The sequence below is a fragment of the Bidens hawaiensis genome, unplaced genomic scaffold (assembly GCF_021521415.1).
Source record: "Bidens hawaiensis isolate Kalapana, Puna unplaced genomic scaffold, B.hawaiensis_p1.1 tig00045385_1, whole genome shotgun sequence".
NCBI classification, from domain to species: Eukaryota; Viridiplantae; Streptophyta; class Magnoliopsida; order Asterales; family Asteraceae; genus Bidens; species Bidens hawaiensis.
The window spans coordinates 123,899-136,151 of record NW_027498070.1 but is presented as its reverse complement, the minus strand read 5'-3'; the positions used below and the strand labels follow the sequence as shown (position 1 = coordinate 136,151).

At 36.6% G+C, this 12,253-nt stretch overlaps 1 protein-coding gene across 1 annotated transcript; it reads right to left on the bottom strand.

Annotated features, from left to right (window-relative positions):
* Positions 1–9,729: 9,729 nt before the first annotated feature.
* LOC143595617 (calmodulin-like) lies at positions 9,730–11,967 on the bottom strand. The gene is made up of 2 exons (XM_077074589.1): positions 11,842–11,967; positions 9,730–10,211 (listed from the first exon to the last, which is right to left on the bottom strand). The coding sequence occupies exons 1-2, from the start codon at positions 11,915–11,917 to the stop codon at positions 9,838–9,840; spliced, it is 450 nt and encodes a 149-aa protein (XP_076930704.1). The 5' UTR covers positions 11,918–11,967; the 3' UTR covers positions 9,730–9,837.
* Positions 11,968–12,253: the final 286 nt, after the last annotated feature.

Here is a 12,253-nt window from a genome sequence, read left to right as displayed (position 1 = left end):
AGGTCGACTAATCCTACTAGATCTGCGAGCAACGTGTGTATGATCAACCATTTGATCACCTTCAACATCCTCGTGTTGAAAACTAGTATCGACCAACTGTGTATCATCCAGTGATTCTTGAACCTCTTCAAGTTCCACTCTCTTTTCACTAGGTCCTTCCATAAGGAACTTAGTTTCTAAGAAGTATCCTTTGCGTGAAACAAACACCTTTTGTTCACTAGGATCATAGAATATATATCCTATATCATCCTTTGGGTATCCTATGAAGATACACCTGATGGATCGAGCCTCAAGCTTATTTGGGGTGTCACGTTTAACATAAACTATGCATCCCCATACCCTTAAATATGAAAAGGATGGAACCTTTCCATGCCACACTTCATAGGGTATTCGATCCACCTTTTTGGTCGGGGCCATATTCAAAATACGAGCCGCTGTAAGTAGCGCATATCCCCAAAATGATGGTGGTAGTGAGCTTCTTGCCATCATTGATCGAACCATGTCCAACAGTGTTCGATTCCTCCTCTCGGATACTCCGTTATGTTGAGGAGTACCAGGAGGAGTGAGCTGTGAAATAATTCCACAATCTCTAAGATGACTTTGAAAAGCATCACTTAGGTATTCGCCTCCTCTATCGGAGCGGAGTACCTTGATTGTTCGGTCGAGCTGATTTTGTACTTCATTTTGAAATTCCTTGAACATTTCAAAGGCTTCATGTTTGTGTTTCATTAGATACACATACCCATATCGACTAAAATCGTCGGTAAAGGTAATGAAGTACCTTTCACTATTCCTACTAGTGGGCTTGAGAGGTCCGCATACATCCGTATGTATGATACCTAACAAGTCCTTAGCCCTTTCATTTGTACCTTTAAAAGGTTCTTTGGTCATCTTGCCTTGAATACAAGATTCACACTCATCAAACGAACCTAACTCATTTGTTTTCAAAAGACCATTCTTTTGGAGAGTATTTACACGATTCTTGTTTATGTGTCCAAGACGACAATGCCAAATGTAGGAATCACTCAAATCCTTTTTGAGTCTTTTAGTGGAAGTTTGATATAATGAGCTATTTGAGGTATTGTCATGAACCAATTCATAAATACCGTTGTTTGGTACAGCTTTAAAATAAAAGATACCATTAGATGATACATGCATTTCTGATTTTACAAATTTAAAGTCAAAGTTACATTGTCTAAGAAGGTGCACAGAAATAATGTTCCTAGTCAAACTAGGAGCATACAAAACATTTCTCAAAACAACTTCCAAACCACTTGGAAGCGATAAAGTGAAGTCTCCTCTAGCGACCACGTGCACCCTTGCACCGTTGCCCATGAAAAGACTCACTTCGCCCTTCTTTAAGTCTTCATTCCTTTTGAACCCCTGCAACCAATTGCAAATATGAGTTCCACATCCGGTATCCAATACCCATGTGTTAGAAGAAATAAGATTTAGCTCAATATTAATCATAAAGACATTACCCGAGGCATGCCCCGCATTCCTCTTGTCTCTTAGCTCTTTTAGGTAGACCGGGCAATTGCGTTTCCAATGTCCGGTCTCCCCACAACCAAAACAAGGATCATCCTTATGACCCCTCGGTTCCACAACCTTTTGTTTCTTTGCCATAACCGGTAATTTGCCCTTACCCCTTAAGATGCATAGGAGGACCCTTTCTTTTTGCTACCTTAGCCTTAGGATTGGGTTGAGATCGATTCTTGGATCTACCTTCATTGATCGCAAACACGGGTAAAACCCTTTTACCCATGCTCGCCTCGGCTGTTTTAAGCATTGAGTGAAGTTCTCCAATGTTTTTGTCCCACCCGTTCATGTTATAATTTAACACGAAAGTGTCGAACCTTTTCGACAAAGAGTTAAGGATCAAATCCGTTGCTAACTCTTTTGAGATGGGACAATTGAGCTTGGCGAGGAGATCAATGTAACTTTTCATCTTAAGTACATAAGTTGAAACTGGTTGATTATCATCCATTCTACATGCATGCAAGGCTCGAACCGTTCGAACCTTTCAACCCTCGATTGCTTAAGGAACATTTCCTTAAGTTGAGTAATCATGTCGTACGCATTATGGTTTTCGAAATCCTTTTGGATTTCGGGAACCATAGTCGCCAACATGAGGCATGACACTTGAATGGAATCTTCCGTGTGTTGGACCCAATTCATATATTCGACCTCACTTCCCTCTTCCGGTTCATTGGGGATAGGTGTTTCCAAAACATGATATAATTTTTCTTGTTTTAGAACAATCCTTAAATTTCGGAACCAATCCGAAAAGTTATTGTGGTTAAGACGGTCTTTAGCGAGAATAGATCGGAGAGATACGTTTTGGACGTTAGGGATTATGTTGTCGTCGACGTGTGCGGCCATCTGCAGAATTTTAATTAAGTTCATTTTAGTGTTTTACATATTTTAATTATTAATACCCTTTTATATATATACCAAATATAATTAATAATTAAAATTTAGAATCCAACGATAAACCCGACTCCGGTTAGGTGACCTTTTTCCCATTGTCGGTTTATCAAGGTAGTTATTCATAACAATTGCAAACCCTTTTGCAACTTCTAGAGTTTATGGGACCGGTTCGAAATCATATTTCGTGTCGGCATGTTTATCCCATCAACACCTATTAGACCCCATGCTTGGGTGACCCTCTTCACATGGTTCTAATTTAAGTCGTCCTACTTGTATCAACTTGTAATATTAACATACAAACGGTTAGGTGATCTTTTTCCCATTTATATGCCAATATTACCTCAACATATTAATTTACTCTACGCGGTTAGGTGACCTTTTTCCCACTAAGAGCTTACTAATATGTTAAGCGTTAATACAAAAGGATGGTGTTTAACTTGTTATCCTTAATTTCAAAAAGGGATTTTTAGTTTTAATAATTCTAGTTATAAAACTTTAAATCATGTTCTAACATGCATTTAGTAACATGATTATTTTGAAACCATTTTCAAAATTCTAATTTATAATAAAACCATTTTATTATGGGCGTGAGACGGCTAGTTAATAAATCCATTTTATTAAACTACGTGTCACGTAATTACCGATAATTATTAGAACCCGTTTTATGCTTTGTTAATTAATTCTATGTGACGAAGTTGATATCCTAATATCTAGCAACCACATAATCAAACAATCAATTAACAAGCATACACAATTATACTAGACACGAGCCACTAAGTTTAGACCACACTTGTTAGCCGAAACAAGTGTGTGTCTTAGGTCCAATCCTAAGGGACACATGACACATGGATGTTGTAGCTCCCACTCGATCCCGCATCCAAATGCTTCGAGCATCTTCTTCAACCCCGTTGTGATCCATTGGGCTTGAACTTGGGCCTTAGCTTCCATAAGCTTCCATTTGGGCTCAATGGGTGGGCTTAGGTCCTTTTGGGCTTGAATCCCTTTAATGGGCTTGTGAGACCCATTATCACCATACCCGGCCCAATAAGGCCCAAACTTCCAATTTTGCAATCTTCTTTAAATTTACATAACAAATGTCCTAATACATTTTTCTATAAAATAAAGATATTACAAATAAACTATTTATTACATACCCATATGAATAAATAATTACAAAATTGCCCTTAATTAATTATTACAAACCGAAACTTTGAATAATTAATAACAATCACAACAAACATCCATTTGGTCTACGCTCGGTCTAGTTTTAACAAACATAACCCGTTATGTCTTAGGAACCCGTTCCAAAACCCCTTGACCTTATCGGGCCTAGCCCAACCCATTTGGGCTTGACCCAATAACTTGATTATGGGCTTCGGCCCACATGTGCAAAACACATGGGCTTCGGCCCAATGAAAAGTCTAATGGGCTTCGGCCCATTTAACCAAAATGGGCTTCGGCCCATTTAACTTTCTTCCCTCCTTTATTTTTCTTCTCGGTTAACCCATTAACCTAATGAAGTGGGCTTCGGCCCAATCACATCCGAATTGGGCTTCGGCCCATGAACTCGGTTTTATATATATATATTTTTTTTTTTTGAACAAAGCCAAAAATAATAACAAGATTAAATACAAAAAATCATGCATGTTTATTTTTGTATAAAATCTTTCAAGGGGAAAAATATAAAACCGAAAACCCGAAGCTTAGTTTCCCGTATCCCGGCTCTTGATGCCATTTGTTGGGTTTCTATGGAAAATTTATACCTAGTTAACCATTTAACTAGTCACAATTAAGGCGGAAGCGTGATATTTACAAACTAAACATATCTATCCATATGTATATATATATATATATATATATTACAAGATTATATGATATGTGTTCATGAACAACCTAGTTTATTCATGTCATAAGATTACCAATAATCTATATATTAGAAACCCGAGGCAAGGATCAAGTAATACGGAAAAACTAAACTATCAAAGCTTGTAAAACTTACATTCTTAAACCTTTAAGAGATGTAGTTGATGGTTGAAGAAGATGATGATGTTGATGCTAGACTTTCAAAAGAAAATCCTTAAACGGAATATACCCCGAGCCTCCAACACACACCGAGCTATGTTAGGGAGCTTGAACACCAAAAAACCGAGACCCGAGCCTCTTCCTTTGTCTTGGCCGAAAACAAGAAGAAAGAAAAGAAAGAGTTGTTTGGTTTTTGGTTACTTGAAAGTATTTGATGATCTTTATCTTTATATCATCATTCAATCACATCCAACATGGTGTTAGGTGTTTTGGTCAAGTAACCCATTACCAAACCATACCAAATCCATGACAAGATATTGACCAAAATCATGGGGTGTGGGGCCCACCCAAAACCGGCCCCAAATATATTTATATATTTTTTTTTTATTTATTTTATACTTTATACTTTATAAAATATATAAACACCCCATATTTTATAAACCATTTTATAAAAGAACACATAGTTAAATAATCATTCCAATAATAATTATTTGAATAAATAAATTAACCAATTAATTTATTTAACACTTTCAAGTAAGTATTCAGAAACCCGATTTTCTGAATGTATCGTGTTCTGTATTTGTCTCATAGATCTTATCTTAACAAATACATAATTGGTGTGTGTCTAACTCGTTATTGGGTATGACCCGACTTGGATCAAACACAACTAGCCACATTAACCTAATTATGTGTCTCGGGCATATGGTATTCCAACAAAACATAAGTACAAAAAACAGTCAATAAAGCTTACTTTGTTGGTGATAGAGATTGGTTGGATAATCCGAGTTGATAGATCCATGAATATGATAGAATATGATTTCAAATGAGTAGTTGGTAGTTAGTAATGAAAGAAAGAATAAGCAGTTGCCACAAATTTTAGGGTTTGTACCGAAATCCAAATATAAGAATATTGAAAAAAAAACAAGAAATAGAAGAAAAATTTGAGGTGGAGCTTGGGTGTCGTCGATCGGTAAAACTTGAATGGTGGCGAAACCCAATTATTGTTGAACCCGACCTTGAGGTGGCGAGTTATTTTGCTAATTCGGTCACTTTCCGTTACATTTGTTACGATACCGGGACTAAAACGAAAAAATCAGTATTTGGTCGGTTTTTATTATGTTCTTTACGGTACTATAACTAAAACAAGAGGCAATGTGTCTATGCGAATTCGATTTATTTACGTCGCGTTTGTTATGATACCAGAGCTAAAACAAAAAAAAAGTTTGGCATTCGGTCGTTTCGTTACCTTCGTTATGGACTAGAACTTAATAAAAAAAGGCTTAAGTGGTTACACGAGATTGGTGCCACGTGGACCAATCAAGATCCACTGACACCAAACCTACTAATTGTTATATACAATAATTAACTGGTTTGTGCGAGAATCGTTTGTAAACAAAATCGAAATTGATGTGAAATCACGGTTTAACATCAGATTGGGAACTCCCACTAAACGGTTAAATTCGAACCGATTCTTTTCTACTTGAAGACCTAGTTAAGCATAGGTTGGTTTTGACCGTTTGGCCAAAATCGATTAGTGGGTGATATGTCACCATTTATTGGTTTAGCCTTTTGTTTTAATTTTTTTAATATTAAAAATTAATTGAAATAATAAAGAATCGTGGGTATAACATATGGCCGGTGATAAGAGCATCTACAACAATAAACACTTACAAACCGTCACATCAGCTCCACATCAAATTCCAAACTTTTTACAAAAACCTTTCATTTATTCCACAACAGCAAACCTTTATAAACAGCCACATCATCACCTAACTCCAATTAATTTATATAAAACAAATTACCTTTTATAATATTATATATATTACAAAGTAATTATTTATGTTTAATGAAAATAGCTTTATTTTTTTATTCAATGAAGTTTAACTTAAAGAAACAAAAATATAAAATAAATGGAAATGGCTTTATTTTTACTTGGCCGACAATGAAGAGGTATAATATAATATAATAAACTTAAAAAGAAAATTAGATAAAGGGCATATGTTTATCCATTTTGTTTATCATCTCTTCAATCAAATCTCCTCCATTCTTTACAGCTCACCAACACCATCTTTGAATTCTTGTAACAAATGTCCTTAATTGAATCCCTTCGAATTTCATTCTCCAATTTTCCCCAAAAGATTTTGTTCTTTCCGGTAGAAAATATAGGGTTCGTAATTGGGTTATACCGGTGAACACCTCATGCTGCTGCCATGTTCGATTCATCCTTCCTCTTTTTCTTTTTCCGTTGTTTTATAGGATATAGCATGAGCCCCATATCTTCGTCTGCAAAGCCGTTTGCAGTCCCGGACTACTTCACCGGACTTGATGGCCACAACGGTGAAGTTCGTGCTTCCCATGTCCGCTGCTTGGCCACATCATCCGGACCTCGGGATGAGTTGCCCGTTATGAATGCTCTAAGGGTGAGTGGTGGAGAAAGTGATGAGGTGGCAAAATATTAAGAAAGAAGAATCATAGGTATAACACGTGACATTTAAGGTTAGGGGAATAGAGAAAGGGTGACACCGCCGGCAACTGCGGCACGGGTTAGGCATTGGTCATTTAATTATTAGGGTGTGTTTTCTGTGCATACTTTCGAAAATAAGTGTTGGAGATGGATTCTGATTAGTTTGTGGTGATCACTTGATTTTTCTCATTATATGTGATTGGTTCGCGCTTGAAGTAATTAAATTTAAAGTGACTGAATTTGAAATGTGTGAAAAGGATTAATAATTTAAAGGAGTTGGAATATATCAAATTAAATTGGACGTGTAAAAGTGAACAGTTCTAAAGAAATTGAAATCTATCATCACTACATAAGACCACCCGTAGTGGTGGCTTGCCACCAACGTTATGAAGCAAAACGCGGGGGGTACACCGCCCCCCTGCGTTATGTTGATTTTCATTTTGTGTGCGTTGTATACAAAACGCTGAGAATGGCACATTAATCAAAATTTGACCGTTGCTTTTTTGACCGTTGGAGAATTAAAAAATAAATAAATTTATTTCCTATATATTAAACCATTTCATCCCCAATCAAACCTCATCAAATTTATAAAAATTCTCTTTCAACTATATAAAAATTCCTTTACACCAAATTCACTATATATGGATCCTCCATCTATATATAAACAGTTTTTCGGGCCCGACCAACAAGCCGAGGACGTGGAGGAGGAACAGGCGGTTACGAGTGCGATTATGCTCGCGACACAGTATATGAGTTCCGTTACGGGTGCGATTAGCTCTCCACCCCCCGTTTCAACAAGAGCATATATCGAACGAGATCGTGCCGAAGTCAACAACCGGTTGATGGCGGATTACTTCTGCGACACGCCGAGATATAAGAGCCCGAAGACCTTTAGGCGTCGTTTTCGGATGTCTAAAAATTTATTTATGCGCATCACCAATGATTTGGAGCGTGAGTTTGATTACTTTAAGCAAAAGCCTGGCGCTCGAGGGACGCTAGGATTCACGACTATTCAGAAGGTTACGTCAGTCGTGCGCGTGCTCGCCTACGGAAACACGACCGACATCAACGACGAGTATTTAAAGATGGCCGAAAAAACAACTTGGGACACCTTGGAGTATTTTTGTTACGGTACGTTTTGTTTTTTTTAAATAGTTTATCACTTGTTTACTGTGATCATTTATTTTATAAAAATTTTGTAAAATATAGGAATATTTAAACTATATGGACCACACTATCTGAGAGATCCCAACGTTAACAATATACAACGTCTTTACGAGGCACATACAAGGGTGCATGGTTTCCCCGGCATGATAGGAAGTGTAGATTGCATGCATTGGGAATGGGCTAATTGTCCAACTGCATGGCGAGGTCAATTCACACGAGGTGACCAAAAGGGACCAACGGTCAGCCTTCAAGCGATCGCTTCATACGACCTTTGGATTTGGTCGGCATTCTTTGGTGTTCCTGGTTCCAACAATGACATAACCGTCTTAGAGCAGTCTCCTGTGATGGAGTGTTACATATCTGGGACCGTTCCTGTCGCTTCGTTTTGGGCTAACGATAACTTCTACGATCATGGGTACTATCTGGGTGATGGAATATATCCAGAGTTCGCGATAATTATTAAAACATTCAGAGACCCGATGGATGAAAAAAGACAGTATTTTAAGAAAGTGCAAGAGTGTGCGAGAAAGGATATCGAGAGGTGTTTTGGTGTTCTTCAACAACGATGGCATTATGTTAAAAATCCTTGTCGTCTGTGGTCTTTAGAAAGAATGAGATGTGCTATGTATGCGTGTATCATAATGCATAACATGATCATCGAGGACGAGGGAAGAGCAATATGTCCAACTTTCATACCGGACCCGGATCCACCACGGACTCCGGCAAGTATGGAGCAACGACTTGAAAACTCGGATTCCGTGCGGTCAAGAGAGGTACATAACGCACTAAAGGAGGATTTGGTCCAACATCTTTGGATGTATCGGCCTCTGCCCGGTGAAAACGATGATCAAAACGAGGGCAACAATGAAGACGATGATGAAGACAACGACGACGATGAAAACGACGATGAGGTCGATGAGGAGGACGACGACGAAGAGGGCGAAGACGACGACGACGAATAGTTTTTTTTTATTTTCTTGTAATATTTATTTAATAAAATATTATTGTTATTTGATTATTCTTATTAAAAATTAAAAAAAATACAAAAAGTGTAAAAGTGACTGGGCGCCAAGTGGCGCATGACCCCTGGATGTGGAGAGTTATGACTACAGCCTGTTTTTGTACAAAACCATAACTCTGACTGGGCGCCACATGGCGCATAACCCCTGGTAGTGGAGCTTTATGACTACACATGGTCTAAGGCTTAACCTTTCAGCTTAACCTTTCAATCGCGCCACCACCGTTGATGACACCGCCCATTCACCCACAACCCCCCCGTGCCCTCAACCCTAAGCTCTAAACAGTCAACTGCCCTCACCTCTAAGCCCTAAACTATCAACCAAACCATTGGACTACCACATGGCCATGCAATGTATGAATCAAAAACCTGTCAAACTGATGACTTGTTTTGGTTTTAACGGTTAATCAGTCTCACAGGTCTATCAACACCCCTTGATACTATTTGATCGGTTTCAAGGCAATACTAAAGATGGAACATAACGTCTCATAGGTCTATCAACGCCCCTTGATATGATTTGATCGGTTTCAAGGCAATACTAAAGATGGAACAAAATGCATAGGAACGAAACACCACTGTCTCGCTATACGAGAATAAAATCAAGAGAGAAAAAAAAAGTGAAAAATACTTGTCAAAATAACACTCAAAAGATGCATAATCAAACATATAATCCATGGCCTAAAATCATCCTTTTTGTCCTTCCAAAACAAAAAACCAGATTTAAAAAAAAAGATCATCACTTGGCCATCATAACCTTAACAAACTCCTCATAGTTGATTTGACCGTCCCCGTCCACATCAGCTTCCCGGATCATTTCATCAACTTCTTCATCAGTTAGCTTTTCACCAAGGTTTGTCATCACATGACAAAGCTCAGCAGCAGAAATGAACCCGTTCTGATCCTTATCAAAAACTCTAAACGCTTCCTTCAGTTCTTCCTCTGAGTCGGTATCCTTCATCTTTCTAGCCATTAGATTTAAAAACTCCGGAAAATCAATGGTCCCATTTCCATCAGCATCAACTTCATTTATCATGTCCTGCAATTCAGCTTCGGTTGGATTCTGCCCTAATGATCTCATCACAGTTCCAAGCTCCTTTGTCGTGATGCAACCTTTAATAAATCCATACCATTATGATTTTATTCCATGTCACCATTTAAATTTAAAAAAAAAACAGATATGTCATCATTAGTAACATGGTAACCTGTAAAAAACCCAAATTTCATAGCATTGGAACATATCTAATTAAAGTTGAGCGACTTTAATTAACCAGTTAAAAAACTTGGGGTTACTGATAGCGACGTTTTCCCTTTTTTATAATGAAACAATTAAATACTTTGTTTGCGTGTTTTACCAATGAAGTGAAACTGTTTCTAATTTGACTTGGTTAAACTTGTGTGATATGTTTAACCGACAATTAGAATAAGAATATAGAAGCAGCAATACGAACATGCAGAAGCAGGTATTTTGTAGGGCCCATAAACTTCATTGTCCTGTCCTTAAGGTTTATAAATAATTAATGTGTTAAGTATGATTATGGGAACAACATTACTACAATGATAATATGAATATCTTAATAAAACGCTTTAAGAGGTTGTATAAACTAAAGTTAGTCTTTACACAACTTTCAGCCCGTTTGACCCGTTTCCTTTTCAGCTAAATATCTTTTTTGACCCACTTTAACATTAAGTACTTTTCGTTTGTAACACAATGTTCTCATTTTGAGCGTTTTCCATGATGCCTAACCCTTTAAGAAAATTAGATAAACTCAACAAAACTTAAAGTTATAATGCAGGTTATTTGATAAGCAGACAAGAAGGTTATTAAATTAAACTGCAAATAGATATGATTGGGTTTATAGTATTGGCTAGAACTAAAATGACAGTCCACAGAAACAAGCTATTTAAGACATCAATTAACACTGTCAAAAAAGCTAAGAGAAAGAATTTATTCTTCGATTATGCATCAAACAATTATAATTATATTGATAAAACAATAAAATTTAAACTCATTTAACCAAAAGCATGTCTTTTATCATTCTCTTGTAGACCAAAATTTAACACAAATATTAGTAAGAACAAGGCAACACCAAAACAGTTTACTTCTATTTCTGTCCACTTTGATCTTGTTTCATGAAAAGAGCATTTAAAGGCCTATGTTACCACTTAATGTTGATTAGTATTCCTTAAATGCATCACCCAGTTACACACACCATAAGAAAACATAACTCATGGACATACCTATTTTATATTCTCAAAATCACATACGCATCGAATCCAATAAAATCACCTTCAGATTCGTAACAAAATACGCACATAACAATTCAAGTCAGATCAAACGCAGAGTCACTCATAAATCAACAAAACAAAAGCTAAATTTTAACTATAAATTAAGTCGCATACACATAAACATGATTACAAACACTAATCCGTCAATAGTGAACGGAAAGAAGACAGATCACATCACATTGACTATTGATTTCAAAACTATTTCTAATTATCTGATCAACTATTAACTAAAAGAATCAAATATATCAGACAAAATGCCTCAAATAATTAGACCTAAATTTGAACTAATTTATCCGATTATCATTCAATTATTTTTCTCTTCCTATTGCATATTCTCAAAATAACATACGCATCAAACTCGTAACATAATCTGTACAAGCCCTAATTAATTAATAAATAGAATACAGAAAAATAGTTAATGACGAGACTAGATAAAACAACAGAACGTACGTACCATCGCCATCCTTATCGAATAAGCTGAAGGCTTCCTTGAACTCGGAGATCTGATCTTCAGTCAGCTGATCCGCCATTGAGAGAGAGAGAGATGGTTCCGATGAGAATGAGAAAAATAGAAATAGAAATGAATGTATGTATGAATATGATATTATTATTATTATTATTATTATTATTATTATTATTATTATTATTAGTGGTGTACTGTGCTTCCTTACTTTTTATCGGTTTATCAATTTAGTCGCATCCGCTTTCACCGCTTAGCCCTCTTTTATCTTTCTTCCATTATTTTTCTTTCTTTACCTTTTTTTTTTCTTTTTTTTTTTGTAATTATAGATTTATAGTTAAGGATTTAGTTTTTGTTTTTACAAGGATATACCTTATTTATGTCACATGACAATATGTCGCGTTCG